This window comes from Neolamprologus multifasciatus, chromosome 23 (assembly GCF_963576455.1).
Source record: "Neolamprologus multifasciatus chromosome 23, fNeoMul1.2, whole genome shotgun sequence".
Lineage (NCBI taxonomy): Eukaryota > Metazoa > Chordata > Actinopteri > Cichliformes > Cichlidae > Neolamprologus > Neolamprologus multifasciatus.
In genome coordinates this window covers 43,171,360-43,189,944 of record NC_140460.1, presented here as the reverse complement: position 1 = coordinate 43,189,944, position 18,585 = coordinate 43,171,360, and the positions used below count along the sequence as shown (strand labels likewise).

Genomic DNA, 18,585 nt, shown 5'->3' with positions numbered 1-18,585 from the left:
CTACATTCAGGTGGGGTCATATGATGATGATGATGAAGCTTTGATTGATCCCATAAACAATGTGAAAAATGTATAAAACAGGTATCAGTTGTTGAGATTCTCCCGACTGCAGAGTTGAAACAAACTGTATTCTGTGGGGACAGCGAGCGCTGTTTGTATGGTCGCTCATTGGGACCAGGCTGAACACTAATAACTGGTAATTCTCTCCTACCTGTCAGCACATGCAGTTTTTCCACCTGTAACTAAATAAATACTGCAGGTTGGACACTTATTTGCGGGACATGCACCAGATGCTGGATTTGGGATCTCCCTTTCACAGAGTCACGTTTTTGATCCAGAGTATTAAAATAAATCACAAAGACGATAGACTAAGATTAGTAAGCAGGCATGACTGTGATGGTCAAAGCTATCACTGTTAATTTATTTGGAAAACGTAAATGGAGGGAATTAACAATAGTTTTAAGCACAGTGCCAGAGCTTTGTGGTTCACTCCTACAGCAGCGTTTCACTGACCTTATTAATCATCAGAAATATTTAGAACAAAGGGCCACATGTTCCTGGCAGAAACACACACATGTATACATATTGTTGCACTTTTAAAATGTGATTTTTCATTTTATATAAGAACATTATCAGTGCAATGAAATACTCGTTTTATGCTTTCAGAAACACAAATCAGTAATAGTCATAGAATATAACGATCCCTTTCTGCCGGGCTTGTTCGGAGAGCACAACCTGTGTTTTATTTGCTTCAAATGTGCATCTGTGTCAGTATTTCATTAGAAACATATATAGTGTAGCAAGTCTGTAAACGAATGCACCTCCACACTGCTCCCCCCGGTGGATACACAAGACATTAATACTGATTTTCCTAAATGGGGTATTATTAGTTATTATTAGGAGTATTACTGCTCATGGTCACATCACCCACGCCGCAGGCAGGGGATATCATTACGACCACACATCATTCAGTCAGGACTCCACGAAGGATCAATCATGGTCCTGTTTTTCCGTGGCCTCTCCAAACTCCTCCCACACCCAGGTTTTTGCTTCAGCCACTATCCAAGCTGTTTTCTGCTTCCACAGGCTAACCAAGCCCAATAGGACTCCTTCTTCATCCTGGTGGCCCCCTTCACCTCTGGTGTCCACCATTTGGTTCGGGGGTTACCACCACAACAGGCACCAACCACCTTGTGGACGTAGGTCAGTGCAGCAGCTTCGGCAATGGAGGTGCTGAATATGGTCCATTCAGACTCAGTGTTCCCAGTCTCCCTCGGAGTGCTGTTGAAGCTCTGCTGGACAAAACAGCACTTGGGTTCAGATCTGGGAGGCCTTTCCTGCCAATCACACCTCTCCAGGTCTCACCGTCATTGCCCACATGAGCATTGAAGTCTCCCAGTAGGACGACAGCGTCCCCATGTCGAGCACCCTCCAGTACCCCACCCAGGGACTCTAAAAAGCCTGGGCTCTCTGAACTGTCGTTCAATGCATGGTCAGGACCCGTTCCCTGACCCAAAGGTGCAGGCGACAAACCCTCTGGTCCACTGGGAAAACCCTAACGTACAGGCAGCAAGCCTTGGCCCCATGGGCTAAGGCCCGGCCACTACACGCCTCGGGCACTTATAGGGGTCGTTTGAATGGCTCTTTGTCTGGTCCCTCACCAGGACCAATTTGCCATGGGAGACCCTACCAGGGGGCAAAAACCCCCAGACAACATAGCCCCTGGGATCCCTGGGACACACCACACCACAATAAGGTAGTGATTCACAGAGGGGTGAATCATCTTCTTTTGCATGAATAAAGGAAGCATCTGCAGATGGTGTACCTGAGAGGAAACTGTCCAAAATGGAGCTAAATAAATAAAATAACATTGAACTGAATTAAACTGAGAGCGAGCTATTCCTTCACAAATGTTTGTAGAAGCAGTCTGCATGCCTATGTACTTGATTTTATACACCTGTAGTCGTGGAAGTGAACACATGAATTCAATTATTTGGATAAGCGAGTAAATACATGGTCCTTGCAGCACAACCACCACAAACATATGATAGATACAGTATGATGCTGGACATCAAACAGAATGCAACACATGCAAAAAGAGTTCAAACTTAAACATATGTAGCAGTAATATGAATTCATTTATGACTGATAGGTTTTTGCAGGATGTTTGTTTTTAACAGCTATGATAGGCTTCAGAGCCTGTAACCCTGAGTTGTATAAGTGAATGTGGATGTTTTTATGTTGATATTTTTATGTGTAGCGAGGTATTTTTATACTGTTGCTTCTTTTAAGCCATGGGTTAAAAACATTCTCTACTGCTTGTCATTCTCAGCTAATGTTAAGTCATTTTTGGTAATATGCTAGATATTTATTTCATAATAGAAGAATAATACTGCAAAATTCTTCAGACAGTAAGGAGTGCAGAAAGGTGATCTGATCAAGTTAAACTGCTAAATACAGGAGGAAGGTGTTTTTGTTTGTGTGTCTCTTGGGGGAGGGGCTTCTCTGGTTGCCTTTATGTAAAAGTCAGGGCTCGTCACACAGACCCAAGTATCACGATCCTGGCTCGTTTGACCCAGAGTTTTGAGTTTTCACACATTTTGATGGTTTAAGTTTAAGTTCATTGAGTTATCTTAAGCTCCTAGGTTGCCCAGTTATAGTTCATTGTATATTAGATTCCCCCCATGTTTAAGTCTCCCTCGCCCTTCATGTGTTTCAGTGATGTCTTTGTCTCGTCCTCACTCCTCACAGTCAGCGCCTGCTAACTGTGACAAATACATGTTAAGTCATTAGACTCACATACACTGCTTTTTGCTACAGGCTTTGCAACGTTAGATCCAAATACATAAGAATATTAAGAATAGATTCTGGAAATGCATGCAAGCTGTCCTTTTAATCACACACACACGGTCATATTCAGCACACCCATGTTCTTATTTTCTGCCTTCGCTCATCTCTCGCTCACACACCAATCACACACAGAATCAGGTCATGCCCTTCTCGTGTTTCCTTTGACACATGGTAATAGATTCCGCTGTAGCTCTACGCCTCGGCTAAGTGGCCTCACCTTTCACTGAAAACAAATCACTCTCTCCCACACACACACACACACGCGCACACACACACACCATCACACACACACACACACACTCACACACACACTCACACACACACACACACACACACACGCACACACACTCCATCCCTCGCATTTTTACACGTTTTCTTTCTCACCCTCTTTCTCCTGTTTATCCTCATTTCTGACCTTTCTCTACTCTCTTTCTCTTTTCCTCCCATGGGTGCGCTTCCTTTCACTTGGTCCTTCATCCTCATCATCAGTTTATTTATATGCAGTTTTTCCTTTTTAATCCCTTAAACATAAAAATCTTCATTTTAAGTTTTAAAGGTGTTATCTTCAGACAAATTACGAATCAGCAATAGAAACTGCAGTAGAAATTAATAATAAAATAGTAGTATTTTGGTGATTAATTCTTTTTATTATAAATGATAATTATAATTACTAATAATTATAATGGTAAGCATTTTAGATCCCAATCCTAACTGTAACTGTGACATGATCTTTCTGTACAGACAGAACTATTTCCAACACTATAATAAAAACATTGTGGCTATTTTAAAATGTAAGCTTAGATTAAATAAATAAATAAAGTTCATCATTTAGCTGCACTCGGAGTTTGCTGGTTAACACTGGTCTCCACTGCTGTTGTTCACCAGCTACAAAAACAACGGTATTCGGTTTTATCATTAGTGCCAATTAACTTTAAAGACACAGCTAGCTAAATGTCTGTCAACTATAAAATAGGAAACAGCTAGTTTCACTGTTTGACTGGTAGCTGTTTTATCCAAAATGATTGTTTTACAAAGCAAACATCCTCAAGTTGAACGCTGACTAAAACGTGTAAATGTAAAAATTTTAATGCTAAAAATATTTTATATTTTAGGCATTACTCGCGCACGTCTACGATTTTCTTTAGGGAACAGAAGCTTCAAATATACAGACCCACAGAAAGACCTCAACAAACTGAACTCTTGGCTTAATATGTGTTGGATTTTATTTAATGTAATGCTTTTAAAAGTGAACATTTCAGTTGATAATGTGAAGGATCACCAGCATTTATTATTTCATGCAATAAGGCTTTAATTATTTATTACACTTACTGTTCTAGCTCATTTTTTAAATTATTCTTGTTATTATATTTAACCTTTTTCTTTTTGAAACTGCAGGGACTGCACCTTATTTTGTTGTTCTGATCTTTGTCCAGAATCACACGGAGACTTTTCCTATAACTGACTTAAATAAATCGAATTTGTTTTCACCATAAAATCATCAGTTCCTTGTGTTTATCTGTTAGAATTAATACAATACTAGAAGGGAAAAGGATATATGTTGAAGGTATAAATGAATCTCCAGTACATGACATCTAAACCACACTGCTATTTGCTTCATGACATTTATAAATATGTTGTTTACTATTTGTGACCATATCAACTAAAACGCACGTATATTAATGAATTCATAAACGAAGCCGCATTAATATAGTCCACTATGAAGGGCCAGCTCTGGATCCATGCATCTCTGAGGCCATATATGGAGGTTGGTAGCCCTCTAGAGGTGAGCAAAAGGATCTCAAACAGTGTTGAGCCTGAAACAGGGACAGGTCTGGATCACTCTGATAACCACAAAGAAAACATCTTCTGAATGAAACAGGACCAAATACAGAAAACATGACCAAAAACATGCGGATTTGCTTGTGCTGACTGTTCCTTCTTCTTCTGTCTCATCTTCTGAAAACAAATGAGCACAAGTGATCCTTTTGTTTTCTTCAACACGTATAATTGACAAGACTTTCCTGGTTTACAAAAGAATAACAGAACAGGGGGCATCTTCACATAATAATGAATGCATTAACTGTGACATCTAAACTATTAAAGAAATTCATAAATATAATAATATAATATAAATAAAGTTATTTTCTTACTGTTTGGGACCATGTCAACTAGAGTGCCTGTTAAATAACGAGCATAAACTAAGCTGCATTCCTGTGCTTGGGCCGACTCTGGGCCACATATGCATGCATGTCCATAACATTTTGAAATTATGGCAAGTATCGATGATGTTGATGAGATAGAGATCTGAGAAACTCTTGTATCAAATATGATACAAAAGGCAGTATAGGGTTAAGTCGATCTTTGGATTTTGTCAAAGTCAGCTCTGCGAGTTCTGTGAAACCTCAGATGTGAACTAGCGCTCATGTTTTTTGGTTTTTTGCCTTTCCTGTTTGGTTCTTCAGCTGTCAGACTTGTTGTCTGACGGCCAAAAAAGATGCCCAACAGATTTACTTTACCAAGTAGATCAGAATCAGAAAGGGTTTTATTGCCAAATGTTGAGAAGGTTTACAACATTGCTTCGGTACTTAGTGCGAAACATACTGTAAAACAAACACTTAAATAGACATAAAAATTCACACATTCAGCACACATTAACATGCCTGACTCAATAGTCTTCATGTGCATTAGGAGGAATGATCACACTGAGGCAGAGGTGGGAAGTAACGAGGTACAAATACTTTGTTACTGTACTTAAGTAGAATTTTCAGGTACCTGTACTTTAGGTGAATAATTTTTTTGGCAGCTTGTTTTTTTTACTCCCTACTTTTTAACACAAATATCTTAACTTTCTACTCCTTACATTTCCAAAAACAGGCTTGTTACTTTTGGTTTAAGACATTTGAGGGGAGTTATTATTTCACATCACCGTACACCTTCAAAAATCAAACCAATTTGAAGATGACCTACAGATATATTTGCCTATACAAGCCAACAGATGTACAATCACGGTTGGAAATAACTGGTGGCTCGACATAAATGTCCTCAATCTGAACAAAAGTAAAAGATTATTTTTAATTATTTTATTTTGGTGACCCAACCTGTTAGATGGGTATGAACGCGCCATTGGTCTTTTAGCCTCTTACTGGCGTCTGGTTACAAGGACCCTTGGTGTGACTTTTGACAGTCCTTTAATAACTGATTAGTTCTATTGTTAGGACAAGTTTCTTTCAGCTAAGGCTACGTCCACACTAATGCGTTTTCGTTTGAAAACATACATTTCAAAACGCAGCTGTCCCATCACAGTGTGGACACACAAAAACACAGACTTTATAAAACGATGACGTATTGTAGTCATGTGATGCAGTCATGTGACCAATTAAACAAAGATAGCGGAGGGCATTATACAGCAGTTGTTTTGATTGCTCTCAATTTTGACAGCCCTAAAAAAGATTAATATTAGTTTGTACATGCTCCAGATAGCTTTTTTTCAAATTCTTTAATTCTCACTCGCTTTTGCGCAGCACTGGAACGTGAGAGTTTTCGGACATTTCAATGTGGACGCACACCTATGTGAAAACGACTGAAAGCGCTAGTGTGCATGCGGAGTGTTTTCAAATCTATCTGGGCTAGTGTGGACATAGCCTAAGGCTCCTCAATAAGGTAAAGGCCTAGATTCTGATATCCAGGTTTAAAAGCAGAGACAATCAAGCATTTTCAGTGGTGGCTCCTGATCTTTGGAACAACTCGCCTCTTCACATTAGCACTGCCCGGTCTCTCAGTCATTTAACCTCTTAAGCCCCAACGCCCCCTGATACGGGGGCAAAGGGCAGGAGATCAGTTAGGCTTGGGGCTTAAGAGGTTAAAACACTTTCAAAACCCTTTTTGTTCTCATGAGCTTTCAGGTCTAATTGAGCAGAATACCCTGGTGTTTTTTTTTTACGGTTTATTTACTTGTTTTATTTGATTTTTAGTCTATATTTATTGTTAATCTAGTGACTGTTTTATATAGTGTGTATAAGTTGTACAGTACTTTGGTCATTGGAGATTATTTAAAAATGTGCTATATAAGTAAGCTTTGACTTAACTTGATTTCTTCTGTTCAGATGAAGTTAAGACAGCCTATGTTGATTCTTACCAAAGGTTTGTTGATGAACTGAAGAACTGTCCTTGGTAAACTGTCCTTTGCATCCAGCGGAAGCTGTGTCATTAAATAGGAATGAAGAATGGAACATTTTTCCCTGATTCCCAGCAGTAACCCCTGGGGACCACCAGGTGTAGCCCATGCAGCAGGCCTTGGTGAACTCCCTCAGAACGGCACATACTGAACATCAGGATATCTTTCTATTTGGGCCAGCTGGATAAATGAATCCATAAAAGCAGTCTTCATGGAGGCATTGAACAGTACTATTCTGAAAGGGGCGTGCACATTCTTTTTCTTTGTGAGGCTTCTGGTTCTCCGTTGGCGTTGACGATCCCTTGTATTATTTGGACCATGGCAGAATTACTGGTGCAGGTCTCATTGTCACTTATTTTGCCTTTAGTCTGTTCTACTTCTTGAAGATAGTGTTCCTCTTTCAGGATTGGACATCATTCCTGTTGTCTACTTTGTGTCAGGGGAGTCTCCAGGAAACATTTGGCTTTGGCATTTGACTTGGGTCCAGGCAGCAGAGTTGCAGGCTTACACACCTCTGCAGCGTCTCTACTCCTGTCATTCCCCCAAACCCCATCCCCATAGAGACTTTGTCCACTCCCATGTAATCAAAAAAGAACCAAAGCATTGAAAAAAATCACTAAGAACAATAAAGCATCATCAGCTGCACCAAAGAGTAAAATTATTAAACATTAGTTTTCTCACTTTTAAGTCCGTGTTAGGAAATGATTTAATAATTGATCAATATATTGATTTAATCTTCCACTCCAGCTTATTAATGAACCATAAACCCAGACAGATTTGATTCATTTGAAAGGCTAACTCTTAGCCTTGTCTGCCATAATTGGAAAACTCAAAAGCCAGGTATCTCTTAACCACGCCCACCTGGCCCCTACTCAGAGTTTCTGTCTGATTTCGCTACATTTGTATCTGATTTAGTGCAAAGCTCAGATAACATAATTGTTCTGGGCGATTTTAATATCCATGCTAATAATCACAGCCTCAAAACAGTAATTAATATGTTGTTTGACTACACCAGCCTCTCTCAAAATGTAAAAGAGCCCACCCATCACACTCTGGGATTTGTTCTGAGATATGGCATGGAAACCGAACATGAGGTGGCTGTGGGTCATCCACTGAAATTTGGAAGTTTAATCCCTGGCTGCTCCAGTCTGCATTTCAAATATCCTCAGGACACCTCAGGCTGTCAGGTTAAAACACTCGGTCGTGTTTTCGTAGCGTAAACGCTGGCCCTCCTCTCAGAGCCTACGCTCTATCTGCTATTCCCGAACAGAGATACGCAAGTTTCTCCGTGACTGCAGCTGTCAGTCAAAGCTCTTATGATGACGTTTCACCCCAATTTAACATCACCGCGGTAGGAATTAGAATCAAACTTATGGGAAAGGAGACCCCTTGAACATCAATCAGCGTGATGAGAACTATTGAAAACAAAAGAAAGAATCTTTGGAAAAAATCTATCTAAGCAGAATTAATTTATTTTAGTCTGACCCCAGTCCCATCCGCTAACATGGAGGAGGCGGGGTTTATGACCTATACTGCAGCCAGACACCAGGGGGCGATAGAGACGTTTTGGCTTCATTTTTGGGGAGCTGTCGCGTCGTCCATGTTTTCTACAGTCAATGATTTAGACTCATCAAACTGTCTCACATTGTATTCTGTCGCCATAAGATTTTATCTACCCTATTAGAACAGCTGATACGGTGATACCAGTTGACAGCAGTGGGTAGATCAAATATGTGGTATGATACAATCAGCTAACTCAAAACTGTCTCAGTTCACAATCGTGTAACCAGGTTAGTTCAACCCCACAACAACCTCCAACCTCCAACCTCGTCTTGGTTGGAGGTCTCGTCTTGGTCTCGAGACCTCGAGACCAAGACGAGACCAAGACCAGGACAAAAGTCAGTTGAGACCAAGACGAGACCAGGACCACGTAAAAGTGTTCTTGGTCTTGTCTTGGTCTCGTTGGATGTCTCGTCCTTGAAACAAAATAACTTATCACGGACTTCAAGGGCAGGTCCACTCTCCTCACATTATAAATGGAGAAAGGGTGGGTGGTTTCTCTGCACAGTTGGATCTTGTATACTATTCAAAACCGGGTATCAAAATTACACTGAAGCCTATTGGTTGAGTTTTGGTACCATCCTGGGTATCAGTAACTAGTCATCATTAGTAGTAGGTTTGAATCTCACCTCTACCTATCCAGTGTAACGTATTTTTGTTTCACTGGCTGCTTCAGATTGCAGTGGGTCATATGTGTTGACTTTCACATCTTAACATCAGGGCTCCACTTTTATCTCTCATCTGTAGCACCTTTGTGAGCCTGCTCAGAGTACCTGAGATCTCAACACAGCGACGGCAAGAGAGAAAGACACAAAAGGGAAAAAATCAAGCTACTACTATCTTCTACTATGTCATGGCTATTAATGGCCAGAGACTTTCACCAGCTGAAAAACTGCATGAAAACTTACTAGAAAATAATCCGATTCTGATATTCCTGTTTTTGCTTTGATTTTTAAAGAATAAATGAATGAAAGAAACGTGCAAACACACATCCTGTAAGTGTCTATAAGAGGAGAAACTAAAGGCTTCTACAGAAACAGAAACTTTTATATTTCCCTTAAACTTTCAAACTCATTCACATGTGGACACACACACGTGTTAATGTCAAAGCTAGTCAGAAAGATTGAGACAATGAGTGAATGTTTTTAAACTAAATTCTTTTCACCCAGCAACTCTCCGGGTCTCTCTCACCCTTCTTATATTCTATCTCTTTGCAAAGTTCAATATTTCCCCCCATCGTGTCCTTCCACATCACACGGATTAATGTGGTTCATGTATATTTGTAGCTATCACTAAGGTGTCGGCTCTCTGTCTGAAGGGTTAGTCATTCCAATGAACAACTGAAAAGCCCTTTTTGGACATGAATTCCCAGCCTTCACGTGCACTTTGATGTGCATCCCGCTTGTTTTCAGTCTGTGTGTGGTTTTCACTATTCTTCCAAGTTCATTTGTGTGTGTGTGTGTGTGTGTGTGTGTGTGTGTGTGTGTGTGTGTGTGTGCAGTCGGAGGCTCCAAGCCCTCATGCGTCAGAATGCTTTTCTTTTTCTGTGGCCCCTGAGCAAACATATTAAGAACTACCTTATCACTGCTTATACAGCCATGTCCACATACACAAGACACACATATTAAACACAAGCCTAAGCACACACACACAGACACCAGATTCACAAAACAATACAGCTGACACCAAACACACAAAGCTTGCCGCCACACTCTCCAAATGTCACCGACCCATCGAGGAGGAAGGGCTGGGCTACATGGCCTTTCAGGTCTCATTGGTTGATGCTGAGGAATCAGTCTGACGCTCTGGGACAAACCAAGGATTATAAAAGCGAGGTACGTTGACTGTGTCCGAAAAAGCAACACACTCCTGACAAGCCTTCTTTGAGAGGTGCATCCATGGATTATGAAAAGAAAAACTTTCTCTGTTTCACAGATGAAACTGATGCTGAACTGTAGGTGTTTTAGAGAAGCTGCAGAGATTTAATTGACAAATACCAATTTAGGTACTGTATCACACCTGAAGATAACGCTGATTATCTCTTTGAGTAAACTGGGAACGACAGAATCTCCATAGACACTAAAAGAACCCAGAAAATCTCCAGAGCTCATGTTTTGGATAATTTGATCAGGAGAAACAATACAGACTGAGAACTTGTAGAACAAAAACACTGTGGGAAAAAGATAACTAGTCCAAGTTTGAAACTTTCAGAAAAAGTAAATTCATATAGACTGCAGGCCTGAGCATCATCTTTTTTTCTTTTTCAACTAAAGCCACAATGCTAAACAGAGCAACCGTTTTGATGGCGATGGCGTTAATCCTGCACGTTCTGGTGATTCTCGGGATGCAAGTGGAAGCAGCAGCTGATGAAAGAGGTAAACAAATGTTAATAATACAAGACTAATTCTCATAGCTGGCATTTCCTTATTCCTGAAGAGTTACTGGTTAAAGGTTTGTTTGTGTTTAAAAAACGGTGCTTTCATTTAAAGCACATCACAGTTTTTAAAAAAGTCAGTCTTCAGCCACGGTCTTTGCATCAGTCATTTCAAAAGAAGGTGTATGATGGCTGGAACCTAATAGCAGCTTCTTGTGTTTCTGTGCACGCTCTTCATGGAAAAGCCTAATCACTTAATTGTGATTTGTTTTGTAGGCTTTGTGAAACAACCACGTTCCCTCCGTAGTCTTTTTCATGTCTCAGCTGTTCCACAGAAGACCTTAGCATTCAATTCAAACCAACACCTGAAGCTCAGGCTCCTCAAAAGCACAGCAGCTCAACACGATGGTACAGCACAAACCACTGACCAAACTACAAGAACTATTGCAGATACCAAGTCCAAGCAACCAGCGGTCAACAGCAACACAGCTGGTCCTGGTACACAAGCCAAGCTGCAGAAGATGATCTCAGCCTTGGAGGAATTTCACCGGGCGTTTAACAGAACCCGGAGCTCACAGCTCACCATCATGCCACGAGGTAATACCACTCTTCTTTTAACTTTTTTATGCATTTCATTCTTCATTGTATTATACAATGTATTACTCTTTAAGGTTCCAGCATTAGCACAAAGAAAACGGCAAGAGAAAGGTCTCAACATAAAGAATATCTCCCACATTAAGACTCTGTATCTGGGATATTTTCTACCATTGGCCTTTATCACAGCACGAAGGAGGAGATCAGATGATCAGAGCATCAGTTAATCACCTGCCCATCCCTATGGACCTTGATGTCTCCGTCAGAATGAATGAATGTGTGAATATGTTTCTTAAAGTTCTTTGAGTACTCTGACTAGACTAGAAAAATATTAGTTCATTTCCAAACACTTTGTACTTACAAGTTGCTGCATTAAAGACTATTTAACATCACATCAGACTAATTCAAACATGCAGCTCCTTATGTCTGGAGAGATTCAGGACTGCACAGTATTACAGGCTTGGCCTAAACCAAGAAGTGACCGCAGCTTTCCTGACATTTTTGTTTTGTTTTTCATTCCAGTAAGCAGCAGAAATCCCGGGGGCAAAGATAAAGTGGTAAGTTAGACCCAAAGTCTAAAGATCTGAGTTAAAGAAAGTGCTGCATGAATGTATGAATAAATGTCATTTAGTAGGGCCCGCAGTCTGAAGCGGTTCAAGTGGTCAGTAAGATTAGAAACTTGCAAAATAACTCAAATTAGACATAAAGAAAACAGATACATGAATTGGCTGACAAGAAATGAGAATTTTTGTGCTCCCTGCTTGAGTAGTCTTTGGTTGCTTGCAGGTTAATAGTCTATCTGAAGAGAAAACTGGCTTGTTTAGTTTTATTCAAAACACTGGTCTTTGTCCCAAAAATGGGCACTTCTAATGAAGTGCTGGTTGCATTTTGAACATGACTTCTTAAATCCAGCAATAAAGAACTTTGACCAAAGGATTAAGGTTACGTCCACACGTACACGGGTATTTTTTTTATTACTTTTTTTTTATTACCTACACGGGTATATTTTATTATTTTCAAAAATAATCCCGTCCACACGTAAAGGCAGAAATGAAGGAAAACGCTGCTAGGAACATGCCAAAGCAGCAGGTGGCGCTATATTCCTAACCGTGTAGAAATGTTGGCCAATCAGAAGTCTAGAAGCCTCGGTGGGAAAAAGTAAACAAAGCTGGGGCAAAGAAGCAGAACCGAGTCGTATGTGTGGAGGGACAGTAACTGTGTGTGTACATGTAAGCATTTAAACACTGCAGAGACATTTAACAGTAACAGTATTGTAGAAATTCATTTCACCGAAACAATAACGTGGCGCACAGTGTGACGTCAAAAAAGGCGCGCATCTTTGACGCTGCGTTTTCTGCATTTTCTCAGTTTTTCTCGTCCACACGTAAACGCAAAAACAGAGTTTTCAAAAATATCCAATCCGGCCGGAGTTTTTAAAAATCTCCATTTTCAGTGACCAAAAACACCGTTTACGTGTGGACAAAAGGTGCAAACGCATAGAAAAATCTGCGTTTTCAAAAATACCCGGGTACGTGTGGACGTAGCCTAAATGAAACACAGAGCGTGACAGGGTGCAGAAACGAGGATGTCTTGAAATCCAAGCAAAGCCACAATGTAACAATTTCCACATATAGGCGTATAAAACAGCCAATGATGTTTGTGTGGTTGCATTCTTAAAAGGGGGGAGAAGGAAAGTATCTAGCTGATGACTCGTGCTTTGATTGCTGACAGCCAGTTTAATCTTTTTGTTACCGTTGTGATGGAAGCTCGCTGCTGCTGAAGGAGCGGTGAATCCCACCACTGCGTGCCCAGTATTACTGGACAGCACTGCATCCAAAGCCAGTGCAGACGTCATCCCAAGCCTGACTGGTCGAAACTTTAGGAAGTCCTTCCCACCACAGACCAAGAAGACCAACAAAAGAGGTGAGGAAAGTTAGTATATATCTTCTGACAGGTGGTGTATGTGGTTGACAGACCATAATAACAAACAGGTCAAACCTATTTATTTATTAAGCCAAGCTGCTCTCATTCAGCTTTGATTAATGCAGCACATTTGCAGAGCAGCAGTTATTGGGGACTGGAGTGCATAATTATGTGTGTGCATGAATTTATCATTGCTCTTTGTTGCCACAGCTTTGTCACCAGCACGTTTTCAGACTGATTTATAACCACGTGTTCCTTCTTTGCTTCTTCCACAGTGTGTTTCTGGAAGTATTGCTCTCAGAAATGACAGCTTTCCAGCCACGGCTCACTTTTGTGTCTCATCTTCTTCCTTTCGCTCATCTCCCCTTCCATCTACCCAAGCATGCGTCTTTTTATTCATCCTCCATCCTCTTCTGTATCTCCTGCCTGACGTTTGAGTGCTAAGAAACTGTGGCTATGACAACAGAAAGATCTTCGTGCTGAACCAGGCCGGCGCCAGCCTCTACTTGGACCTTTTCATTCATGCATCAACTAACAAGGCAGACCAGTCAAAGCAAACCTTGTGCACCCTTGGTCAAGACACACACACCTGTTAACCCTTACGCTCCTTTATAAGACAGACACGCGTCAGTTTTTCAATGTGTGTGCCATATTTTAAATAAAGTTTATCATTTGCATAGCAAATACTGACTGTGACGACAAAGGCTGACATTTGATTTTCTACAGTCAGAGAGATCTGAAACTTCACTTTCTGGTTTTTCTTTGATTACACAGTTTGCATTTAAAGGATTTTGTAACACTGGTTGTTGAGCTGAAATCAAATACAGTACTTTATTTAGATAAAGCTTCAGCAGCAGTGTGTTGCAATCTGACACTAAATCATCATCAGAGTTAATAGTGTTTGATGAGTGGCACCAGCTAGCCTCAGTAGTCAAACCAGCCGATGTCCAGACCAGCAGTGAATTCTTCAACCGGGCGTTTCTGGGGAAACTGAACTGTGAGTATTTGGTATGTAAATCCTGGGTCACTTCATTCAAAGGGTTTCTGCAGACGTCAGCGTCATTGTCATCCAGCTGGTGGTTATATATAAGTCTCTGTGTTAAATGTGCTTGACCTTGCAATCACAATCATTTTGTCTATTTTTATTTGCCACGATGATTCAAGCACACACTGTGTTGGAAAGTCTAGCACAGGACCAAGAGCAGGCTATTATATCAAACATCACACCACTGCTTGAGCACATGATGGACATGGACAGTTGGTTAGGTTGTGGACTGTAGCAGTGATGTAGCAGGAAAATATCTAAACAATAGTCTATCCTCGCATGTCAATAATTTGTGCATCCAGCCTTTACACTGCTGCCTTCTTGTGGCCGCAGTTAGCTACAGCCTGCCGCCCTTGCTTAAATTTCATAAGGGAATGCAACCCTTGCTGTTTTGAAGGTGTGTCAGTCAATTACTTTAGTGGGCAAGATGAGAGGCCAGGAGGTTTTTCTGATGGTTTGTGCGTAAGCATTGTGGATAAACCACTGGTCTTTGACTATAAACTGAGAGACGAGCATGTGACACAAGCTACCACTGACTGAGCTTTCACTGGTCTGAGATCACTTACTATCTGCGCTTCATATAGAAATACAGCTAGCATTAGCAAGTAAAAGAGCCTCAGTGGTTTGTCAGCTTAGTATGAGTCTCCTCTTTGTACCTACTTTGGCTAACATGTGGGATGAAGAGAAGATGGAGAATAAAAAAGCCGTTAATAACTTGTTTTAGTACATTAACAAGGAAAGCTGTGATTACGATAGAGAGGGGATGGCAGCTCTAATCATATCTGATCTAATAAAATGCAGGCTCAGCAGTACTTATTAACATCTATGAGATTATCTGAATGTACCGTCTTTAACCAGCAGCTCCAAATTCATTTTCATTCATATTTTAATCCCCCTGTAGATATTAACAGTTAAAGTGTTTGCTCACGCCTTTAATTCAGCTGATTTTTTAATTATTAACTTATTTAATGTGCTTTAAAAAATGAAGGCCTGTATTTCTGAGCTCACTAGTTTTTCAGAGATAAGTGGTCCTCACAGGACAGCAACTACAAACGTGATTTATTTTATAAACCATGTTGCTGGGCACTAAACTGTATATATACAGTGTTGGGGAGTAACGGAATACATGTACCGCCGTTACGTATTTAAAATACAAAATATGAGTAACTGTATTCTGTTACAGTTACCGTTTAAAAAGGTGGTATTCAGAATACAGTTACTTTGTTGAAATAAATGGATTACACGGCGGTCTTCCTGTTTCATGTGTTTGGCTATGCCCTCTCTATTTTTGGTTTCCACGCCGGTGGAAACCCAAACAAAACACGCATTAAGAGGCTCTTTGTCTTAATCTCGCGGCCCATGTCACCTCTACTTGTGACCCGCATAATGACGTGAAGAAATATTTTTTAAAATGATTTAATCTGAAGGCAATAGGCAGAGTGTTACAGGCATATGTTACACCTCTGAAAACAGGGGGAAAGAATCACGAGAGTGATTTTGACTTGCTTCCCTCATGCAGTCGTTTATTGCAATCAAAATGAACATAAATGTTTCACATTCTGTACTGCTTAATGTCACATGGTGGAAGGAAAAGCTAAATAATAAACCAAAATAATAAAGTGCTTACTATACATATACCTGAACAGGTTTCCTGACAAAATGGTTGACAGTAGCAATATTTCTAGCTATCTGCCGTTAGCTTAATGGACATTATACAGTATAAAACTAAGGCTCAAAACAACTGTATTATGCTTTTAAAGCTTACAAAACAATGAAGGGTTACCTATTAAATATCTTACAGATTGCAAATCTATCAACTTTTAAACACTTTTACCTGAATAGGTGGAAAAGAATCACGAGAGTGATTTTGACTTGCTTCTCTCATGCAGTTGTTTATTGCAATGAGGAGAGCGTGCGAAAGCCCCCTAGTGGAGAATAGAGACACTAGTAATCGATCCCAGAAAAGGCTTTGTAGCTGATCAGTGATGTATAGATCACACTTCTCTTAAATAAAATGAAAGTCATTAATATAACATGAAAAATAATAACCTCTTAACAATTTTCTTACCATATTTACATTATTTTTGTCTTATATAAACTAATATGAATTAGTATTACCTGAACCCTTTTATATTCAGTAATCCTTCAACCTGTCACACATCGCCCTAATGCATGTAGCCTCATGGGCAGTGTAGTCCGTGCTGCAGGGAGAATGGACTGTCATACCTGTTATGTGTCTGTGATCGTGAGGAAGGAGAAAAAGGAAAAGTACGAGCTGTCATCGAGCAGAAACGGGAGCTGGAAGCATGTAAATATAATAATAACCACTGCAGCCAAGAAGAGCGCCTGACGAGCCCAGCTGTAAGTAAGCTATTAAGACTCGACTGTACACCGTGTTCGTGTTTTCCTCTGAAACAATAAGTTCTGTTGGAGCAGCCTTTCAACGCCTCTCTCTGTCTCTCGCTAGCAAAGTTGACCCAGACAACAAAGTAAAGCTAGTTGTGTTGACGCCGTCCAGCCCCACGCACGTGGCGATCCGCGGTAGCTCGTTAACGGAGATTTGCCGTGTTGTGGCGTTAACGTTGTTTCAACGAGATTAACGCTGACATAAAAAACACCCAGCACGCCCCTGCGGGCGGTTTATCCTTCAAGTTCGGGTCCTCTACCAGAGGCCTGGGAGCTTGAGGGTCCTGCGCAGTATCTTAGCTGTTCCCAGGACTGCGCTCTTCTGGACAGAGATCTCCGATGTTATTCCCGGGATCTGCTGGAGCCACTCGCCTAGCTTGGGAGTCACCGCACCTAGTGCTCCGATTACCACGGGGACCACCGATACCTTCACCCTCCACATCCTCTCGAGCTCTTCTCTGAGCCCTTGGTATTTCTCCAGCTTCTCGTGTTCCTTCTTCCTGATATTGCTGTCATTCGGAACCGCTACATCGATCACTACGGCCGTCTTCTTCTGTTTGTCTACTACCACTATGTCCGGTTGGTTAGCCACCACCATTTTGTCCGTCTGTATCTGGAAGTCCCACAGGATCTTAGCTCGGTCATTCTCCATCACCCTTGGGGGCGTCTCCCACTTTGACCTCGGGACTTCCAGGTTATAGTCGGCACAGATGTTCCTGTACACTATGCCGGCCACTTGGTTATGGCGTTCCATGTATGCCTTGCCTGCTAGCATCTTGCACCCTGCTGTTATGTGCTGGATTGTCTCTGGGGCATCTTTACACAGCCTGCACCTGGGGTCTTGCCTGGTGTGATAGACCCCAGCCTCTATGGATCTTGTACTCAGAGCTTGTTCTTGTGCTGCCATGATTAGTGCCTCTGTGCTGTCTTTCAGTCCAGCTTTGTCCAGCCACTGGTAGGATTTCTGGATATCAGCCACCTCCTCTATCTGCCGGTGGTACATACCGTGCAGGGGCCTGTCCTTCCATGATGGTTCCTCCTCTTCCTCCTCATTCTTGGGTTTCTGCTGCCTGAGGTATTCACTGAGCACGCTGTCAGTTGGGGCCATCTTCGTGATGTATTCTTGGATGTTCGTTGTCTCATCCTGGACTGTGGTGCTGACACTCACCAGTCCCCGGCCCCCTTCCTTCCGCTTAGCGTACAGCCTCAGGGTGCTGGACTTGGGGTGAAACCCTCCATGCATGGTAAGGAGCTTTCTTGTCTTTATGTTAGTGGCTTCTATCTCCTCCTTTGGCCAGCCTATTACCCCAGCAGGGTACCTGATCACGGGCAGGGCGTACGTGTTGATGGCCCGGATCTTGTTCTTACCGTTCAACTGACTCCTCAGGACTTGCCTGACCCTCTGCAGGTACTTGGTGGTTGCAGCTTTCCTAGCGGCCTCTTCATGGTTCCCATTCGCCTGCGGGATCCCCAGGTACTTGTAACTGTCCTCTATGTCTGCAATGTTGCCTTCTGGTAGTTCAATCCCCTCAGTTCTGACTACCTTCCCTCTCTTTGTTACCATCCGACTACACTTCTCCAGCCCGAACGACATTCCAATGTCATTGCTGTATATCCTGGTAGTGTGGATCAGTGAATCGATGTCTCGTTCACTCTTGG

General features: G+C 41.5%; 1 protein-coding gene across 1 annotated transcript; it reads left to right on the top strand.

Moving 5' to 3' along the window:
- The first annotated feature begins 10,241 nt into the window (after positions 1–10,241).
- Positions 10,242–13,651, top strand: urp2 (urotensin II-related peptide). Its single transcript, XM_085150535.1, has 4 exons — positions 10,242–10,959; positions 11,235–11,555; positions 12,075–12,109; positions 13,319–13,651. Exons 1-4 carry the CDS (start codon positions 10,863–10,865, stop codon positions 13,487–13,489), a joined length of 624 nt encoding a protein of 207 aa, XP_085006661.1. The 5' UTR covers positions 10,242–10,862; the 3' UTR covers positions 13,490–13,651.
- Positions 13,652–18,585: the final 4,934 nt, after the last annotated feature.

Coding starts and splice junctions, on each gene's coding strand:
- urp2 (XM_085150535.1), top strand. CDS start 10,863: ATGCTAAACAGAGCAACCGTTTTGATGGCGATGGCGTTAATCCTGCAC. Junction 10,960..11,234: donor AGCAGCAGCTGATGAAAGAG/GTAAACAAATGT, acceptor TTTGTTTTGTAG/GCTTTGTGAAACAACCACGT. Junction 12,110..13,318: donor CCGGGGGCAAAGATAAAGTG/GTAAGTTAGACC, acceptor TTGTGATGGAAG/CTCGCTGCTGCTGAAGGAGC.